At 33.1% G+C, this 18184-nt stretch overlaps 1 protein-coding gene across 1 annotated transcript; it reads left to right on the plus strand.

Moving 5' to 3' along the window:
* Positions 1–2918: 2918 nt before the first annotated feature.
* Dhdds (Dehydrodolichyl diphosphate synthase subunit) lies at positions 2919–4029 on the plus strand. Its single transcript, XM_073957616.1, has 2 exons — positions 2919–3675; positions 3735–4029. The coding sequence occupies exons 1-2, from the start codon at positions 3022–3024 to the stop codon at positions 3978–3980; spliced, it is 900 nt and encodes a 299-aa protein (XP_073813717.1). The 5' UTR covers positions 2919–3021; the 3' UTR covers positions 3981–4029.
* The last annotated feature ends 14155 nt before the right edge of the window (positions 4030–18184 follow it).

Raw genomic sequence — 18184 nt, forward strand, 5'->3', positions numbered from 1 at the left:
CAAGCGACGATTGATTCTGTTCCGGCCTTTAGTGTTTGTAACCCATCTTTCAGCACTTGGTCTCTCCGATGACGCGCCAGCTTCAAGGCAACCAGGCAAAGCAGCTTATATACCCAGGCCTTGAGAGAAAACTTTATTTCGGTTGTTAACTTAGCGAAAAATTTCGTTAATTACTGAAATAAAGAATAAAAATGAAAAGGGCAACCCAGTTCGAAATTTGCTCGGCCTTCTTTATTCTTCTATTTTTATTACATCAGAAATGAAGCAGCAAAGCAAGGCAAACAGGCGAGGCAGCTTATGTACCCAGGCTTTAAAGGGCTGAGTACATAAGCGGCCTCGCCTCCTTGCCTTGCTTGCTTCTTATAAAAGAGAAAGGGCAACCTAGTTCGAAATTGGCTCGGCCTTCTTTATTCTTCTATTTTTATTATGTCAGAAATGAAGCAGGAAAGCAAGGCAATCAGGCGAGGCAGCTTATGTACCCAGGCCTTAAAGGGCTGAGTACATAAGCGGCCTTGCTTGCTTCTTATAAAAGAGAAAGGGCAACCCAGTTCGAAATTGCCTCGGCCGTCTTTATTTTTTTTATTTTATGTTATGTCAGAAATGAAGAAGGAAAGCAAGGCAACCAGGTGAGGCCTTTAAGGCCTGGGTACATAAAGGGGTGAGTACAAAAGCTGCGTTGCCTGCTTACCTTGCTTGCTTTTGATAAAATAATAAAAAAGAAAATGGCAACCCAGTTCGAAATTTGCTTGGCCTTCTTTATTCTTTTATTTTTATTATGTCAGAAGTGAAGTAGGAAAGCAAGACAATCAGGCAAGGCAGCTTATGTACGCAGGCCTTAAGCTTGCCTCGCTTGCTTCTGATAAAAGAATAAAAAAGAAAAGGGCAACCCAGTTCGAAATTTGCTCGGCCTTCTCTATTCTTTTATTATTATTATGTCAGAAATGAAGCAGGAAAGCAAGGTAACCAGGTGAAGCAGCTTATGTACCCAGGCCTTAAGTCCAACACACTAAATTGAATTTCATTAAAAAAGTTCATGAAATTTGCGTTCTTATATCTAATTCTCACTACAGCAATTTCATGATTTTACTCTACTATGTCCCGGTCCACACTATAGCGAATTCATTGAAGAAATTTCATGAAATTTGAGTTCCCACTCGATCTAGAAACGCATAATTGCATGCATTTTTTCAATGAAATTACTCTAGTGTGAACCGGGACTTACAACAACGTTTTTGACAGCTCACAGTCTAGAGTTGTACTTCTTTGCTCTTTTAGCTGATCGCTCTTTTTAGTTCAGCTCTTTTCAACGAACTAGGTCGCTCTTTTAGTTCAGTAGTTCAATCGTTCGTCGCAAAGCTCTCGTCAGTCAGCTCTCTTTTTGTTCTATCGTTCATCGGCTCTGACTCGATCGCTTGCAAGTTCGTTCATTTGTATACAAACACATGTATCTCTATTATATATTTGAGTTTGGTGATAAGTGACTGACTGACTCATCATCAACGCCCAGCTAAAACGGCTAGCTTTAGCTTGAAATTTTACCAGTAGATCACTGTTGGTGCAAATGTGCGAGATAAGGCCGGGTTTTGCAAAATTCGTCCTGGAACCACAAAAAATAACAACAAAAATCCTTATTATTCACTGTTATTACTTACTTATGTACTTAGTTGGCAACACATTTGTCAAATTAAATGCTATAATTTCTTAATACCGTAAAATATCACAAACAATTTCAAATTTTGTAGTTTACTTCTAGGCGCATTTATTTTATCGTAAACCAATATATATTGGAAAGACAATGAAGGTTGTTATTTTCCATTGCAACAGATGTCGCAGTTGGTGATAATGGTAGCTCTGTTCCTTTACGTGCCTGAGGTTACCATTTCTTACCATTTTTAACCTGCAAAGTGTTCCTTTACTTTAAAAAGCATACAATTTATATGAGACCAGTTCACCACTTTTACCATTTTTTGCCACTGTTACCATTTTTAAAAGTAAAGGAACAGACCAGGTATAAACTTCAAGTGAGCTATAAAATTTTGCTATAACAGGTGTCGCACAAAAGATTTTCTTTCGTTAACATCCAGTTAGGAAAAAAAAATGATTACAAACGATAAATTTGTAAAAATTTTGATTTTCAATTTGAAATTAAAACAAAAATTCTTTCAATAATGATTGGTTTGTTGTACATATGAGTTGCTGCTGAAGACAAAATTAGGGAATTAAATTCTGAAATCGGTCAGAAATAACAAAAATAATTTCTATTAAAAAAATAGTTTTAATGTTGAGATTTTTTCTTTATAATTGTGTCACTTCCGCTAACGAAGTAGCGGGCACATGCTAGTGCATACATATGTATACCGAAAAGGAACAAACAACAGGGAATATTTTGAAGAACTCAGCAACGAAAATAGCTTAGGTGTGACTAAAAAGCAAATTTGGAATTTTAAAAACTTTAATGGTCTGTTCCAGTACTGCAAGAATCTACCAAATTTTGCTATTTTTATTTTTATTTTCCAATAACATAAAGGAAAAAATGTTATCGTAGTAAAAAATAGTAGCTTCTTGCAGGTTCTGGAACGGGCATTAAATTTGTAATTATTTAAGTTTAAATATAAATGAAAGCTCTGTTCCTTTACGTGCAAGAATCTTCAAGTTTTACAACTTTTTACTCGAAAAGCGTTCCTTTACTTCAGACACCATACAACTCATATGGAACCAGATTACAACTTTTGCTACTTTTGCCGGTTTTACCATTTTCAAAAGTAAAGGAACAGACCAGAAAATATTAGAAAATTACGACTGATCTAGTTTGTACGCTCTTCAATGAATCGTTCAATTGAACTAGGTCGTTCGTGAACTATACAACTCTACACAGTACACCAGCTGGGCTGATGCATGATTGTGTAGGTACCTCATTTCTTTTTCGATCTACAGATCCATCCGTCCGTTTATTTTTCGATCTATCTGTCACGAGAGACTTTTTTACAGTTTTGCAGGTGAAACCAAGATAGGAAAGCAGATATGAGTTGGGTTTCGGATTATAAATATACGTGGCTCCAAACAATGGCGATGAACGTAATTAAGAATGGATTTAATTTACCACACCATATAGCATTTGTCATGGACGGAAATCGTCGTTATGCAAATTCCCAACATATTCGTAAAATCGAAGGCCACTCTAAAGGATTTGACAAGTTAGCGGATTGTTTACGTTGGTGTCTTGATATTGGTATTCGAGAAGTGACAACATTTGCTTTTAGCATAGAAAATTTTAAACGTTCCGAGGAGGAAGTTGGTGGTTTACTAGATTTGGCAAGGGAGAAGTTCTCAAAACTTTTGCAAGAAGGTCCAAAGCTTCAGGAACACGGAGTCCGCATTAGAGTTATTGGAAATTTATCATTACTTCCCGACGATCTTCAGAAATTAATAGCACAAACAATGCTGGAAACCGAGAAAAACGATAAATTATTTTTAAATGTAGCCTTTTCCTACACGTCTCGCGACGAAATTACACATTCTGTTGAAGAAATTATTAGGCTTGGAGAAGGCCTAAACGAAGAAGACATTAGTGAACGCCTGCTGGAGGAATGCTTGTACAGCCGGCACTCGCCACAGCCTGATTTACTGTTTCGCACGTCTGGAGAAACTCGGATCAGTGACTTCCTGATGTGGCAGGTAGGAACATCTCCAAATATTTGCTCACTATCTTATTTTTAAGTCGATTTTTATTTCAGCTAAATTCAACAGTTTTGTACTTTACTAAAATCCTGTGGCCAGAGATTACAATATGGAACTTCTTGGCTGGAATATTCACATACCAAAGAGATAGCCTAAACATGAAGTCATTTAAAAGGCAGGAGCGACAGGCGCGGGCCGTAACATCGAGAAAGCATAATTTTTATGCAGAGCGTGTTCAAAATTTTTTGGTTCGTTTAGATGTATATAGAAGGGATATATTGTTGAAATGGTCCACTGCCTAATATATATGTTTGTTATACATTCCACATTAAAATTTGAAATATTTACAAATTATGCTTAATATGGTGCTAAATCCGGTAGGACCAAAACATGACCACTCACCATTCACAAGTGAATATTTTTTGTAAGAAAATCAAAACACTACAAAAATGACTGCTTCAGTATTTTTTTCTATTGTTTCATTTTTAAAAGTTCAGTAGGCCTATTTTCTAACTTTTAACAACTATAGATATTGTTAAAATGTCTTTTGTTTTTGTAACAACTACAAAAGAAACAAATGAAATTGTTGTAAAATAAACAATGAGTAAAGTTGTTAAAAGTTACAGAATAGGCATACTGTAGCTCTAATAGAGCTACACTATCGATAATATCGATTATTTTTTTAAAAATACAATATCGATAGATAGTTTTGTCTATCGAAATTATCGGATTAAAAACCCATAACCTAAGGGGTCGATCATCGATAACAATTATCGTTGAGTGGCGTTGCCAGTTGTCAAAATAGATTCACGTATGACAACTCTCAACTGAAGTTGCGAATCTCAGTTGACGAAGCGGCTGTTTTTCAGCAACCACCAATTTTCAGTTGCAGTGAACATTTTCGAAGAAACAAGAAGTAAAATAGAAGGAAAAATAAACATTTTGTTAACAATTATTGATTCTTTGCATCATTAATTAATTTTGTGTATCAATATGGTGAAAATAACGACAAAGCAGCAGTTCGAAATATTAATTGATAAACTGAGTGAAAATCCAAACTTAGCCCGAGGAGTTCGGGAGTTTTGGTGAAACCAAAGCCACAGCGGATGAAGCGTGGAGGTCCATTTCGGACAGTTTAAACAGCCATGAACCTCCAACACGAACATCTGAAGAGTGACAGAGTCTGGATTCACTTTAAAGCAAAGTTGAAAAAGAAAATGCCTCAAAATAAAATAAACTTCAACGACACTGGTGGTGGTCCATTACAATAAGTGAATTTATCGCCTTTGGAGCGGACAGCAGCAAATCTTTTGCAAATGAATTTGGTGACAAATACAGATCTTTCCACATGATCATCAGCTTACAGTGCAGATGGCAATTCCAATGGATTCGACTTGTCCCTCAAATTTCTTCTAATAGATGCAATGTCCTGTACATTTTCTTCATCATCAAAAAATAATTCCACCCAACTTATCATTTTTTGGTACAGCAAATAAAACTTGACGATCCGAAGATTCAATGGGCAGGTTATATTCCAATCTTGGGTTGTTTTCCAAATTTGCTCGAAAACTCAGCCAAAATATTAAAATATTGTCCAGAATACACAAAAGAGTTATCCAAAGCGCAATTATTTTCAAAATGTTTTTTTTTTTTTTTTTGGCGAATAGAGGTCACAAATTTGAAAAAACACTGATCGATAACATGTTTATCGACCACCCAGTTGAGTTGACATTCATGGTACAACATTTCGTCTCAGTCGCGCAGACAACTGACAACGCAACTCAAGTTTAGTGGCAATACAAGATAGACCCATAAAATTCACTGAAATTAATAGAAATTCGAGTCTTTTTGGTTTTGTGGATGTAATGCCAAGTTTACACTTGCGCTCCAAAATCCACTGGATTTCACGAAATCCTGAAATACACCCCGGTGTTTACACTTACCCCCTGTTTTTGTAAAAATTTTTATTCTTCTCACACGAATTGTCAAATTTTGTAGATCGATTTACTCGCTTTAGCGCAAATGTAGAGCGCTGATTTTTAAATGAGGAATTCTTAACGATATATGGAACGGGTATACGAAAAATTAGGTATGCATGTCCTCTGGGTGCTGAGCTATGGACGCCCAAATTATTAGTCGATGGTCAGACTAGCACGATTTCAACATGGCGACGTCAAGTTTATAGGCGAGGGGTAGGAAGTAGTGAAACCCGTGTACATGGTTTTCTGTGTTTGTGGTGTTGCCTCTTCTTATTATTCGTTGCAAGTTTTTTCCTTCCATTTTCTTTCATTTTTATTTTCTCAAGCAAACGTTAACAACAAACAAACATAAAAAGATTTAATAAAAACATTTGATTAATGAAAGAGTCAACATTTAACTATTAATATTAATTTAATTATTGATGTTAATTATTTTGTGTTGTTTTTTAGTTCATTTATGTTTGTTTGGTTTTTATTGGTATGAGAAACATAACAAACGCGAAGGGTAAAATAAAGAGGAGAGGCAAAAATCTGAAATTTCACGTTAACGTGTGTGGACACTAACGAAACTTGAAAAGAAACTTTAACGAAATTGGTTTCAAGAAACCTTGCTAGTCTGACCATCGACTTACGAATATAGACGAACGAACAAAAATTAGTTACAAAAACAGGGCGTTATTTTTTGTTGATTTCAAACATATCACAATGATAAAGGTAGATGCATATGCGCAGCTGATCGAACATGAATTTTCAAAACAATTTATTGTAAATTGATTTACCCCCTGTTTTTGTAACTATTTTTTGTTCGTTCGTCTATATTCGTAATAATTTGGGCATCCATAGCTCAGCCCCTAGATGACATACAGACCTAATTCTTCGTAGATACGTTCTATATATCGTTAAGAATTCCTCATTAAAAAATCAGCGTTCCACATTTGCGCTAAAGCGAGTAAATCGATCTACAAAATTTGACAATTCGTGTGAGAACAATAATTTTTTTTACAAAAACAGGGGGTTAATCGTCAAAAATATACGACAATATAGAACTTTACAACTTTATTTGGAAAATTATCGTAAAATTATCTATATATCGTATTAATTGTGTATAGTACTAACAAATGAAAAAATAAAAAAATAATTTTATGGTTGAGACGTCATAATAATAAATTTTGATAGATAAAAGTTTTGCTCAGAATCTGCAAAATATTAGTACTTGCAGGAGTTTCTCCATTTAGTGCTAAAAATGCGTTCCCGTACTCCGAAATCTAGCAAGACTTGCACTTCTCTTTAAACAAAAATAGCGCCGAATAACACCCTCTTTTCCTGTTTTCTGCCATAAAATGAGGCCTAGTAGAAACTAGCAGCAAGCATGTTCATATGTTCATTGGTATCTAATATTAGCCCTGTTCCTTTACGTTAAAGAATCTTCAAGTTTTACAACTTTTTACTCGAAAAGCGTTCCTTTACTTCAGACACAATACAATTCATATGGGAGCAGTTTTCAACTTTTACTACTTTTGCCGGTTTTACCATTTTCAGAAGTAAAGGAACAGGCCAATTATAGCTGATACGTTGATTTTGACATTTCTGCTGGAGTTTTTGCAATTTCCGTTATTTTTCCGTTCCCGTATGTTTTACGAAATTTGAAAGACAATTCGGTCTATTTTCTAACATTACCATTAAAAAAGTACGGGAACACAATGAAAAATATCATTGTAACAATGTAATTTAATATTTTTTCACATTGTTTACAAATTTTGATATTAACATTTTTTGTTCCAGCAATTCGCACATGTACCTTGTTTATTTTGATACGTGAAAAGTGTTGCAACTTTTGCAAAAGCAAGGTTGTATATCATGTGTACTGTGATTTCGATGTTGATTTCGCTGAAATCATGATAAAATTTGCTTGATTCCGCGCGAAATCACGAAACGCCTTCGAAATCACGAAACGACGCCGAATGTAAACCAAGTATAAGAAAGTAAGTTGGTAGTCACACGTACATATTTTTCGAAAAAGTAAAATGTATTGTTATTAAATAAAAGAAATTGTTTTTTTTTCTCCTTTTTGATTTCTGTGAACTATTTGTGAAAAATTTCAACAAAAGCGTAGACATCTCCGCCATTTTCATTTCCAAATTAATTTTGGTGACAAATTAACGATAATATCGATAGTAATCGATTTTTTAAACTATTATAGCTCGTTTAAGGGTTGTTTACACCTTCTATCAATGTCGTATGAGATGTCAAATTTTCTACCTGCGAATGTTGTACACATAGTGTGACCACTATGAAAATTTTCATCTATCAAAATGATTTGGCAACTCATATGTAAATTTTTCATTTAGGGAGCGCTCTATTTGATACAGCATTCTTGTATGTAAACATAAATTTATCAGCTGTTTTCTGGCATTCTCAAAAAAAAAAAGAAAAACCAAATCTTTTAAAAAAGAAAATGGAAAGTTATGTATATTTAAATATTTAGAAAAGTAAACAAAGAGTGTTTATGATGTAATTTTCAGATCGATTGGTCGCTTCTTTCGAAATGATTGCTTTGTGGCAAAAACATAAATGCCTCTATAACACCAAAAACCTATTCTACCACAACAAACACGCTAGATATTCATTTTCCTTTAACCAAAATTAAAATTTGCGCAAATTTGAAACTCAACAATAAATGTAAACAATGACAAAAACAGCTGTTTTTATATTTATAGGTTATGTCATACGAAAATAACACTTGTAGGTATGAACGCACAAATTGAAAGTTGTATGGATTACGTCAATTTTGACAAACATAGAGAATGTCGAATGGGTGAAAGAAATGACAGCTCATATGACATTGATAGATGGTGTAAACAGCCCTTTAGACTAGTCATTTTAGTCATCGACTCGATTTCTAAATCCATCTTTCAAATCCTAGTTGTTTAGACTAGTCTAAAATGATATAAGATGCCAGTCAGCTGATCTTTGTTTACGTATACAAACGCGAATTTGCAAAAAGAATTGTTGAAAATTAAAAATCTGCTATTAAATAACAATTAATATTTATTAAATTAAAGCTACATCCATGGTACAATAATATGCATGGTAGAATAAGAAAAGGTAGCAGCAATACACAGCTGACTGAACTGGGTTGTAACGTTAGTGACAAATTTCATATGACATTTTATACATTTATTTCTATTTCGATGTACATTAGGGACATATATTTTTTGAGAAAAAAATATATCATTCGGAAAAAACCATTTCCCAGAAAGACTTCTTCATAGTCGATGGTCAGACTAGCACGATTTCAACATGGCGACGTCAAGTTTATAGGCGAAGGGTATGAAGTAGTGAAACGCATGTACATGGTTTTCTGCATGGCACAATCATACAGGTATCCGCATCAGCCCAGCTGATGTACTGTGAGCTGTCAAAAAAGTTGTTGTAATTGAAAACACAAAATTAAAAAACAAAAATTTAAAAGAAAAACTGTGCATTTTTGACGGGTTTTTGTTATAATGTGTTTATTAATAACTGCCTAACAAAATTTTGTTGAAAAAAATGTGTGAATCGCTTTATTTTTGTAAAACATTTTTGACATTTCACAGTACTGAACTCGGTTTTGTTGTAGTTGTTTGCTGATGCATCTACCTGGTAATTGTGCCATGGTTTTCTGTGTTTGTTGTGTTGCCTCTTCTTGTTGTTCGTTGCAAGATTTTTTCTTCCATTTTCTTTCATTGTGATTTTCTCAAGCCAACGTTAACAACGAAACAAGCATAAAAAGATTTAACAAAAACATTTTATTAATGAAATAGACAAGATTTAGCTATTACTATTAATTTAATTATTAATGTTAATTATTTTGTGTTGATGTTTAGTTTATTTATATATGTTTGCTTTGTTTTTTTGGTATGAGAAACACAGCAAATGCGAAGAGTAAAATAAAGGGACACGAAAAAATCTTAAATTTCACGTTAACGTGTGTGGACACTAACGAAACTTGAAAAGAAACTTTAACGAAATTGGTTTCAAGAAACCTTGCTAGTCTGACCATCAACATATCAATGATATGTAACCTCCTCCAAGTTCGAACGATAAGCCGCGCAGTAAATCACCGCTTGTAGAGGCGATACAACGTTTGTTAATATGTGAGGTATTTTGTTAAAATTTAAAAAAATAAAGCCCTAATAAACATGTGCTTCTTTGATTCCTAAAACAAAACATTGAAACAGTTTCTCCTTTTTCTATGAATTTCCAGCGACCCCAAACTTTTCTGCAAGAATTCTACTTTCTGCGAGAATTTATGCATTTAGTGGAATGATGTGGAAACATAAAAATTGAAAATGTAACGAATTTTCATTCATGTTTTCCAAAATAATCAACCAAATGTGAAAAATTATTAGTTTTTTAAATTCCAATAATTTATAGACATTTCCTTGTTTTGTTTACAAATACAACTGGCAGTAACGTTACAAACAAAAACAAATTCCTTTGTGGTTGTTGTTCGAGTTGTATTTGTTGTAGTATTAACTTTACCTTATATTTGTTCTACCATGAATAATATGGAAGGTAGGTCAGGTTCGAACAAATTGTGAAAAACAAGGCCTGGGTGTATTTGCTTATTCTGTCAGAATTAAATATGCAACAGGTTGTACTGTTTATTTGATATTTTGGATCATTAACTAAAAACGCGAAAATGAATGGGAGCTAAGTTTTCTTTACAGAGTCAGCTTCTGTATATGTTCAAAAGTTAGTTTCATCACAATGATGTAATAAATATAAATAATAAATGTTATAATAACAATTTTCATTTCGACTGAATTTTAATATGTATAACATAATGCCTGTTCCAGAACCTGCAAGAAGCTACTATTTTTTACTACGATAACAATTTTTCCTTTATGTTATCGAAGAAAACAGTAAAAAATATTAAGCTGGGTACACATTGTCAGTTTTGAATGACAGCCTTGTTGTTGCTTGCTAGTGTGGCCGTTCATTTTTGTCATACATCATGCAACCACAAAATATTTTGTGGTTGCGGGATGGTTGGACAGTTATCGATAATTGCAAAAAATCGTCATTCAAAACTGACAATGTGTACTGTACTTTAGATTCTTGCAGGTTCTGGAACAGACCAATATTTTGTCATATTTTTCAAAACCATACACATAAGCTTTGTTCCTTTACTTTTTTAATGGTAACAGTGGTAAAGGAGAAAAGTGTCAACATTTCTCAAAATTGCTCTCTCATGAACATTTTTACCAGAAAAGTAAGGAAACGAAAAAATGTTAGATCTGGTAGCAATGTCAAAAAGAAACGTAAAAAATCAATTATTGTTTTTTCACAGTTTTTAATTTAGTTTTGTCAGCGTTCGACTTTTTCTTCTGTTTTTCGTCCATTTTTTCTTCATTGTGAAATAATCGTCAAACAAAAGTCGAAAAATCAGTTCTACCATTTTTTACCTGTAGAAATTTTGCTGGTAGCCTGTGGTGGAAGAAAAAGGCGTATGTGCTCTCACTCCTCCCTCACTCTCTTAAAAATTGCTGCCAGTTTTGCCACTTTTTGGGGTTAAGGAACGCTTTGGTAACCTCAGGTAAGTAAAGGAACACAGCTATATATACACAATTTTTGTATGCTGATTTGAAAGAATCAGCAAACCAATAGAAAAAAATTGTAATCAGCTGTTTGCTATGCCCTACCTTTAATGATTCTACCATGGCTACATCCATTTTATTTTTATTTAATACTAGCATGTGCCCGCTACTTCGTTAGCGGAAGTGACACAATTATAAAGAAAATCTCAACATTAAAACTAATTTTTTTAAAGAAATTATTTTTGTTATTTCTGACCCATGGTACAATTAAAAAAGGTAACCTTATGCAATCATATGATTACAATTTTTTCTAAATTGAACCTTTGACAACATTTCATTGTCAAAACGGATTTGACAATAATTTTCTATGTATTTGTTTATCATTACATACACATACATAGATACACACATATTTGACAGTTATGTTTCAAATCCAAAATTAAATATTTTCAATAAGAATAAAATTAAATAATAAGGAACGACGTTGGAGGGAATTGACGTTTTAAATTTGAAGGAGCACGTAAAGAGTGATAATACAAATTGTCAACACGATCCGCGAAGTGGCCTTGGAATGGATGGTAGCAGTTGTCCGTTAAAACGATTTAAGTTTGTGACAAATATTACGATATGCAAAGGTTGGACCAATGTCTGTCACTCATTTCGATAGCTATCGTGCCCACCGGAGATTTTGGACAATTATGTCAGGAAGCCTGGACTTGCCATTAAAAACATTATATCGTTGTAAATTTTTCTCGTAAGTTATCTTAGTCATTTTAGTTAGTGGCGGTAAAGATTTTTAAAAGCGTTTCATTCGTTGTTACAGGAGCTCGTGGAGAACCCACGAAAGATTCAAGACGTGTCCTTAATATGTAGAAATATTGTGTGGGAGCTTCCCGAGGGAGTTGGCCGATACCCAGCAAATGTTCAATGCCAAATGTTCTATTCACACATGGGTCAAGTGATTTGGCATGTTACCAACCCTCAAGCTAGTAATACATTCGTGGAAATTTCTCACTTCCATCAATTTGTCCTATAGTAAACCAACATTAAAAAGACAAAATGGGAAAGAAATGTTTAATTTCTTATTTTTATATTATGACAAATAAAAACATAAGAGTTATCGTGCGCAAACTTTTGCAAAAAATTTTGAACTTTTTTATGGGAGGATTGGATCGATAAGTCCAACTTAAACTAATTTTGGACAATATATTACGATATCCAATATTTGAACCGAATCGGTTGCTCCGTTCGAGAGTAATCGTGAGCACCAGCCAGCAAGACATACAGACGGCCACGCCTCGACTCCAAATTTTCTGAAATGGATTTCGTCCAAACATTCTTGAGGGCCAAAGCCATCATTTCTATATGACACATTTTTGATCGAATTAATGATAATATGCCCTCGTTAGCCTAGAAGCTGAGGAAGTCTCCCCAATTTTAAATATGTACATTATTCACTTGGACATTCCTCTTGGCGGAAAGCCAATAGATATAGCAATGTACATATTACTTGAAATTTAATGTCAGCACCAGACCAGTCATCTGTATCCCTGCAATAAAAAATAAAACACTGAATACTGAATATTAATAGTATCCACACAGAAAATGCGATTTTTAACTTGCCACTTCAAATAATATGTTCTTATTAAATAAATGTAAATAAACAATAGTTTGTTTTTGTTTTGGCCTGTCATGCAGGGTTGGATAGTTTCAATTGCAGGATTTATTATAGACAGGCTAACTTACAGAGAAATCCAGAGATGTATCTTCGTTTTTTTGAAATGAGGTTACCTTTTATTATTCTACCATGTTTCTGACCGATTTCTGAATTTAATACCCTAATTTTGTCTTCAACAGCATCTCATATGTTCAACAAACCAAACATTATTGAAAGAATTTTTGTTTTAATTTGAAATTGAAAATTAAAATTTTTACAAATTCATCGTTTGTAATAATTTTTTGTCTAATGCTTGATTTACATTCGTCGTCGTTACGTGTTTTCGAAGGCGTTTCGTGATTTCGCGCGGAATCAAGCAAAATTTATCATGATTTCGCATACAAAAATGAAATCATCTCATTTCGTGATTTCATCGAATTCAACATCGAAATCACAGTACACACGATATACAACCCTGTTTTTGCCTAAAAAACATGGTACAATAATACAGGTAGCATTATCAAGCCAGCTGATGGTAACATAATGTGTCAACTGCATTGAATTGATGTCAAATTTTGACATCTTATGTTACCAACAATTGCCGATGCGGCTACCTGTGTATTTGTACCATGCTAAAAAAAGTACCAACAGTTGCAACACTTTTCACGTATCACAATAAACAAGGTAAATGGTCAATTGCTGCAACAAAAAATTTTAGTATCAAAATTTGTAAACAATGTGAAAAAATATTAAATTACTTTGTTACAATGTTTTTTTTTCATTGCGTTCCCGTACTTTTTTAATGGTAATGTTAAAAAAAGAGCAAATTGTCAAAAATGTCTTCCCAATACAAATTTCTTAAAAAATACCGGAACCAAAAAATTACGGAAATTGCAAAAACTACAGCATAAATGTCAAAATCAACGTATCAGCTATCATATTAGATGCCAATTAACGCTTTGTGGCCTGATGTTGCCTGTGGGCAATTTTGCATGTTTGTGTATGCGTATTGAAATTATTTTTAAATAAATATATAGATTGGCGAAGTTATGCTTGTTTAAGTATAAGTAGTCGAGTAAATATTTGGACATGAAATATTTTAGTGATTTTAAAAAATGCCGTTAAATGTCAAACGAAATGAATAATTGCAGCCGACATTTTTTGAAAAATCTTACTGAGATGTTGATCTAATAAAATAAAAAACAAACATACAATTTGCACTTCCAATCAGTAGTTATAATTTTTTGAAATTTGGAAGTTGCCTGTGGGCAACATTGGGCCATTGTGGTAATAAAGTGGTTACATTAGTGGAAGTCGAAAATGCTGGTTAGTGGTATTCAATGAAATACAAATTGTAATTGGGACATTCAGGGTTGTGAAAAATGTTGTATTTATATTATTATTCGAAGATTGGACTTGAATTAAGAGGAGATTGACACAGTTTTTGGTGAATATACATACTAGGAATTTGTATGTTATCAAGCGAATATCTTTTCAAATATCGATGATGATAATTTTATGTATTGGATGAAGGCCAAGTTTAGAGTCTGCATACAAAATAGAAAATATTTTTCAAACGCTTCTACTCCGAAAAATGTCAATATGAGCATTTCAGGTTATATGAACACCACCATATACGTCAAAATTGTCTGATTTGTGAACTATATATGATAAATATAGACCAATTTTCCATTTCATTTCCATAAATTTCCCTCTAGAATTAAACAAACTCATCAGATTATGCTTTTCCATATCATGAATAATGAAAAAATATAACGATAACACAACGACTTAAGATACAAACTTCGTTCATTTTATAACCACAATGGCCCGATGTTGCCCACAGGCAACATTTGGTACCTCCCTAACCTAAAGGACATATTTTTGCGACAACTAATCATAATAAATATGAAAAATATTTTTATTTCTACGGAAAAAAATTCGGGGTTCAAAGGTTTAATACGATATATAGTAGATAATTTTACGACAATATTCCAAATAAAGTTGTAAAGTTTTATATTGTCATAAATTTTTGGTAATTAATTCAATTTACAACAATTTGTTTTGAAAATTCATGTTCAATCAGCTGCGCATATGCATCTACCTTGATCATTGTGATATGTTTGAAATCAACAAAAAAATAAGTATAAACACCGGGGTGTATTTCAGGATTTCATGAAATCCAGTGGATTTTGGAGCGCAAGTGTATACTTGGCATAACTGGATTTTAAGGAAAGAAAACCTTTGTGCGACACCTGTTATGTGAAAACAAAATTATTAAAGAGATGTAATCATTCGTAAATCAGAATGAAGTTTATACCATTATCACCAACTGCGACATCTGTTGCAATGGAAAATAACAACCCTCATTGTCTTTTCCAATATATAGCTCTGTTCCTTTACGTGCAAGAATCTTCAAGTTTTACAACTTTTTACTCGAAAAGCGTTCCTTTACTTCAGACACCATGCAATTCATATGGAAGCAGATTACAACTTTTGCTACTTTTGCCGGTTTTACCACTTTCAAAAGTAAAGAAACAGACCATATATTGGTTTACGATAAAATAAATGCGCCTAGAAGTAAACTACAAAATTTAAAATTGTTTGTGATATTTTACGGTATTAATGCTCCCAGTCCACACTAGCGTGAATTTCATTAAAAAATTTCATGAAAATAGGTGTTCTTAAATCGAATTCCCCACTACAGCAATTTTATGATTTTACTTTACTATGGAGGTCGATCTAGAGACGCATAATTTCATGCAATTTTCTCAATGAAATCACTCTAGTGTGGACCGGGACTAAGTTTACATTTACAAAATCCACTCGATTTCAACTGTCAATTCCATAGCTCAAACGTCAAATGAAATCTCATCTGGATTTCATTTGACGTTTAACCTATGGATTTGACAGTTGAAATCGAGTGGATTTCGTAAATGTAAACCAAACATAAGAAATTATAGCATTTAATTTGACAAATGTGTTGCCAACTAAGTACATAAGTAATAACAGTGAATAATAAGGATTTTTGTTATTGTTATTTTTGTGGTTCCAACCAGGCCTTATCTCGCACATTTGCACCAACAGTGACCTACTGGTAAAATTTCAAGCTCCTAGCTTTAGCCGTTTTAGCTGGGCGTTGATGATGAGTCAGTCAGTCTGTCACTTATCACCAAACTCAAATATGTAATAGATTTTTTCTATTTTCCGTTCTTCTGTTTCTTTTTGTGTGTTTGTGTTTACAGCATGGTACAATAATACAGGTAGCGTTATCAAGCCAGCTGATGGTAACATAATTGCTCTGTTCCAGAACATGCAAGAAGCTACTATTTTTTACTACGATAACATTTTTTCCTTTATGTTATCGAAATAAATAGTAAAAATTAGTAGATTCTTGCAGTACCGGAACATACCAAATGTGTCAATTGCATTGAATTGATGTCAAATTTTGACATCTTATGTTACCAACCACAGTTTATACAGTTGGCCATTCAGAGTTCTGTTAACAACATTTGACAACAAACATAATAGATTGTTCATTATTGTGATTTGATTTCCTTTGTATTTTATGTATTTGACAGCAAACTAAATAGTCAGGGCTAACTAGTTTGGGCTGAATGGCCAACTGTATAAACTGTGTTACCAACAATTGCCGATGCGGCTACCGGTGTATTTGTACCATGGTTTATAGCCCGTTTCCACGGTACGTCGTTCGTTCTCTATTCGTTGTTCGACCCATAACTACGAATAAATTACTTATTTCCCCACACAAAATTCTATGGACGAACGACGATTTTTCTACGTTGTTCGATTAGAAATACTCTCTGAACGACGAATAAGTATGTCCCATCCCTAACAAATGAGAGAATTTATCGAAAAAATAATTATGACATGTCTAAATTCAAAATTGATAAATGTGTTGAAAACACAAAAATTTTTAGAAAAAAGGAAAAAGATGAATGAAAATTAATGAACTAAACATTTTATATAGATGCAGAAGGAATATGGTTGTGTTTCCTTCTTAACTCCACACACATTTCTTGTCCATTAGTTCAAAATCGCGTAAAAAATCAGAAACAAAAAGGAAACAAATAACTGAAAGTCTGTATACACAAATATTGTTTTGACATGTCTCTCTCTCTTTAATTTTGAAAATAGAAAAATATAAAAATATATTGAAAATACAAAATTATTCAGAATTTATGGAAAAAATGAATGAAATGTGTGTAGATAAATATAGAAGATACATTTAAAGGAAAGTCTATTGTTTTTCCTATTCATTTAAGGTCATGGCAGAATAATAGCCCATTTAGATATGACTTCATTAGCCGGATTTAGCACATTATCAAGTTTTAGTTGCTAAATCCAGCCAAAATCTATCACATTTCCCATACAAAAATAAATCCTCGTAATGGGTAGATTTGTTTTAAATCTGGCATAAATCCTCGTATACAACTCTGTTTTTTGCAACATGTTGCTAGAAAATACAAAAAGTTGCAAGCTGGTACAAGAAACAAGGTAGATGCATCGGTGAATTGCTACACTAAAAATAATTTAAAATGTAAAAAGTTGTAAACAAGGCAGAAAAGTTAAATTTGTTTTGATGTACAAAGTTGATTTTAATCAACCAAGACTAATATTTACGATGTCTAAACGATAAAATAATTCGTTTATTTATTTTAGATGGGAAAATTGCTATAAAATAACTCTTTAGTTGCTCCTTAGTTAGCATTAGTAGCATAATGTGCTAACATTTTCAGTATTAAACAATAAATTTTGTAATTTGACGTATGTTTTTTGAGACGAATTCAATTTACAAAAAAATCTTCTGACGTTTCAAATTCGTTCAGATGGGCTGATGCATCTACCTTGGTAATTGTGCTATGAACAAAAATCAGCTGACTGCCATTTAAATCCTCCAAAATGTATATCTAAATGCAATGAGATTTGTGGCTAGTCTAAATGAGCTATAAGAAGGTAATCTCATTTGAAAAACCCGTCCTTGAGCTGCCAAATACAACCATGCGTTCGAAACGAAATGAAAGTTGTTTTTGTTATTGTATGGCAATGACAACAACAATTGTTTATTTACATTTTATTTAGTGTGTATGTATATAATTTTTATTGGAACAAATAAATTCCAATTAAGTGATGATGCGACAATCTTTGGCACAATTTCGGAAGAATTCGCATTAAGTTTTTTTCGCGCTTGTTCTTGTTAATGCAATTCAGGGCTGCAGAATGCAATAATTATGGGAAAATTGTAAAGAAAGATGGTAAGCGCTTAA

Source organism: Musca autumnalis, unplaced genomic scaffold, assembly GCF_047663935.1.
Source record: "Musca autumnalis isolate F117 unplaced genomic scaffold, ASM4766393v1 scaffold_1, whole genome shotgun sequence".
Classification (NCBI taxonomy): Eukaryota; Metazoa; Arthropoda; class Insecta; order Diptera; family Muscidae; genus Musca; species Musca autumnalis.

Bases quoted from the DNA above. Each gene is read 5' to 3' on its own strand.
- Dhdds (XM_073957616.1), top strand. From the start codon at position 3,022: ATGAGTTGGGTTTCGGATTATAAATATACGTGGCTCCAAACAATGGCG. The intron at 3,676-3,734 runs GTAGGAACATCT...TTTTTATTTCAG, and splicing joins GTGACTTCCTGATGTGGCAG to CTAAATTCAACAGTTTTGTA.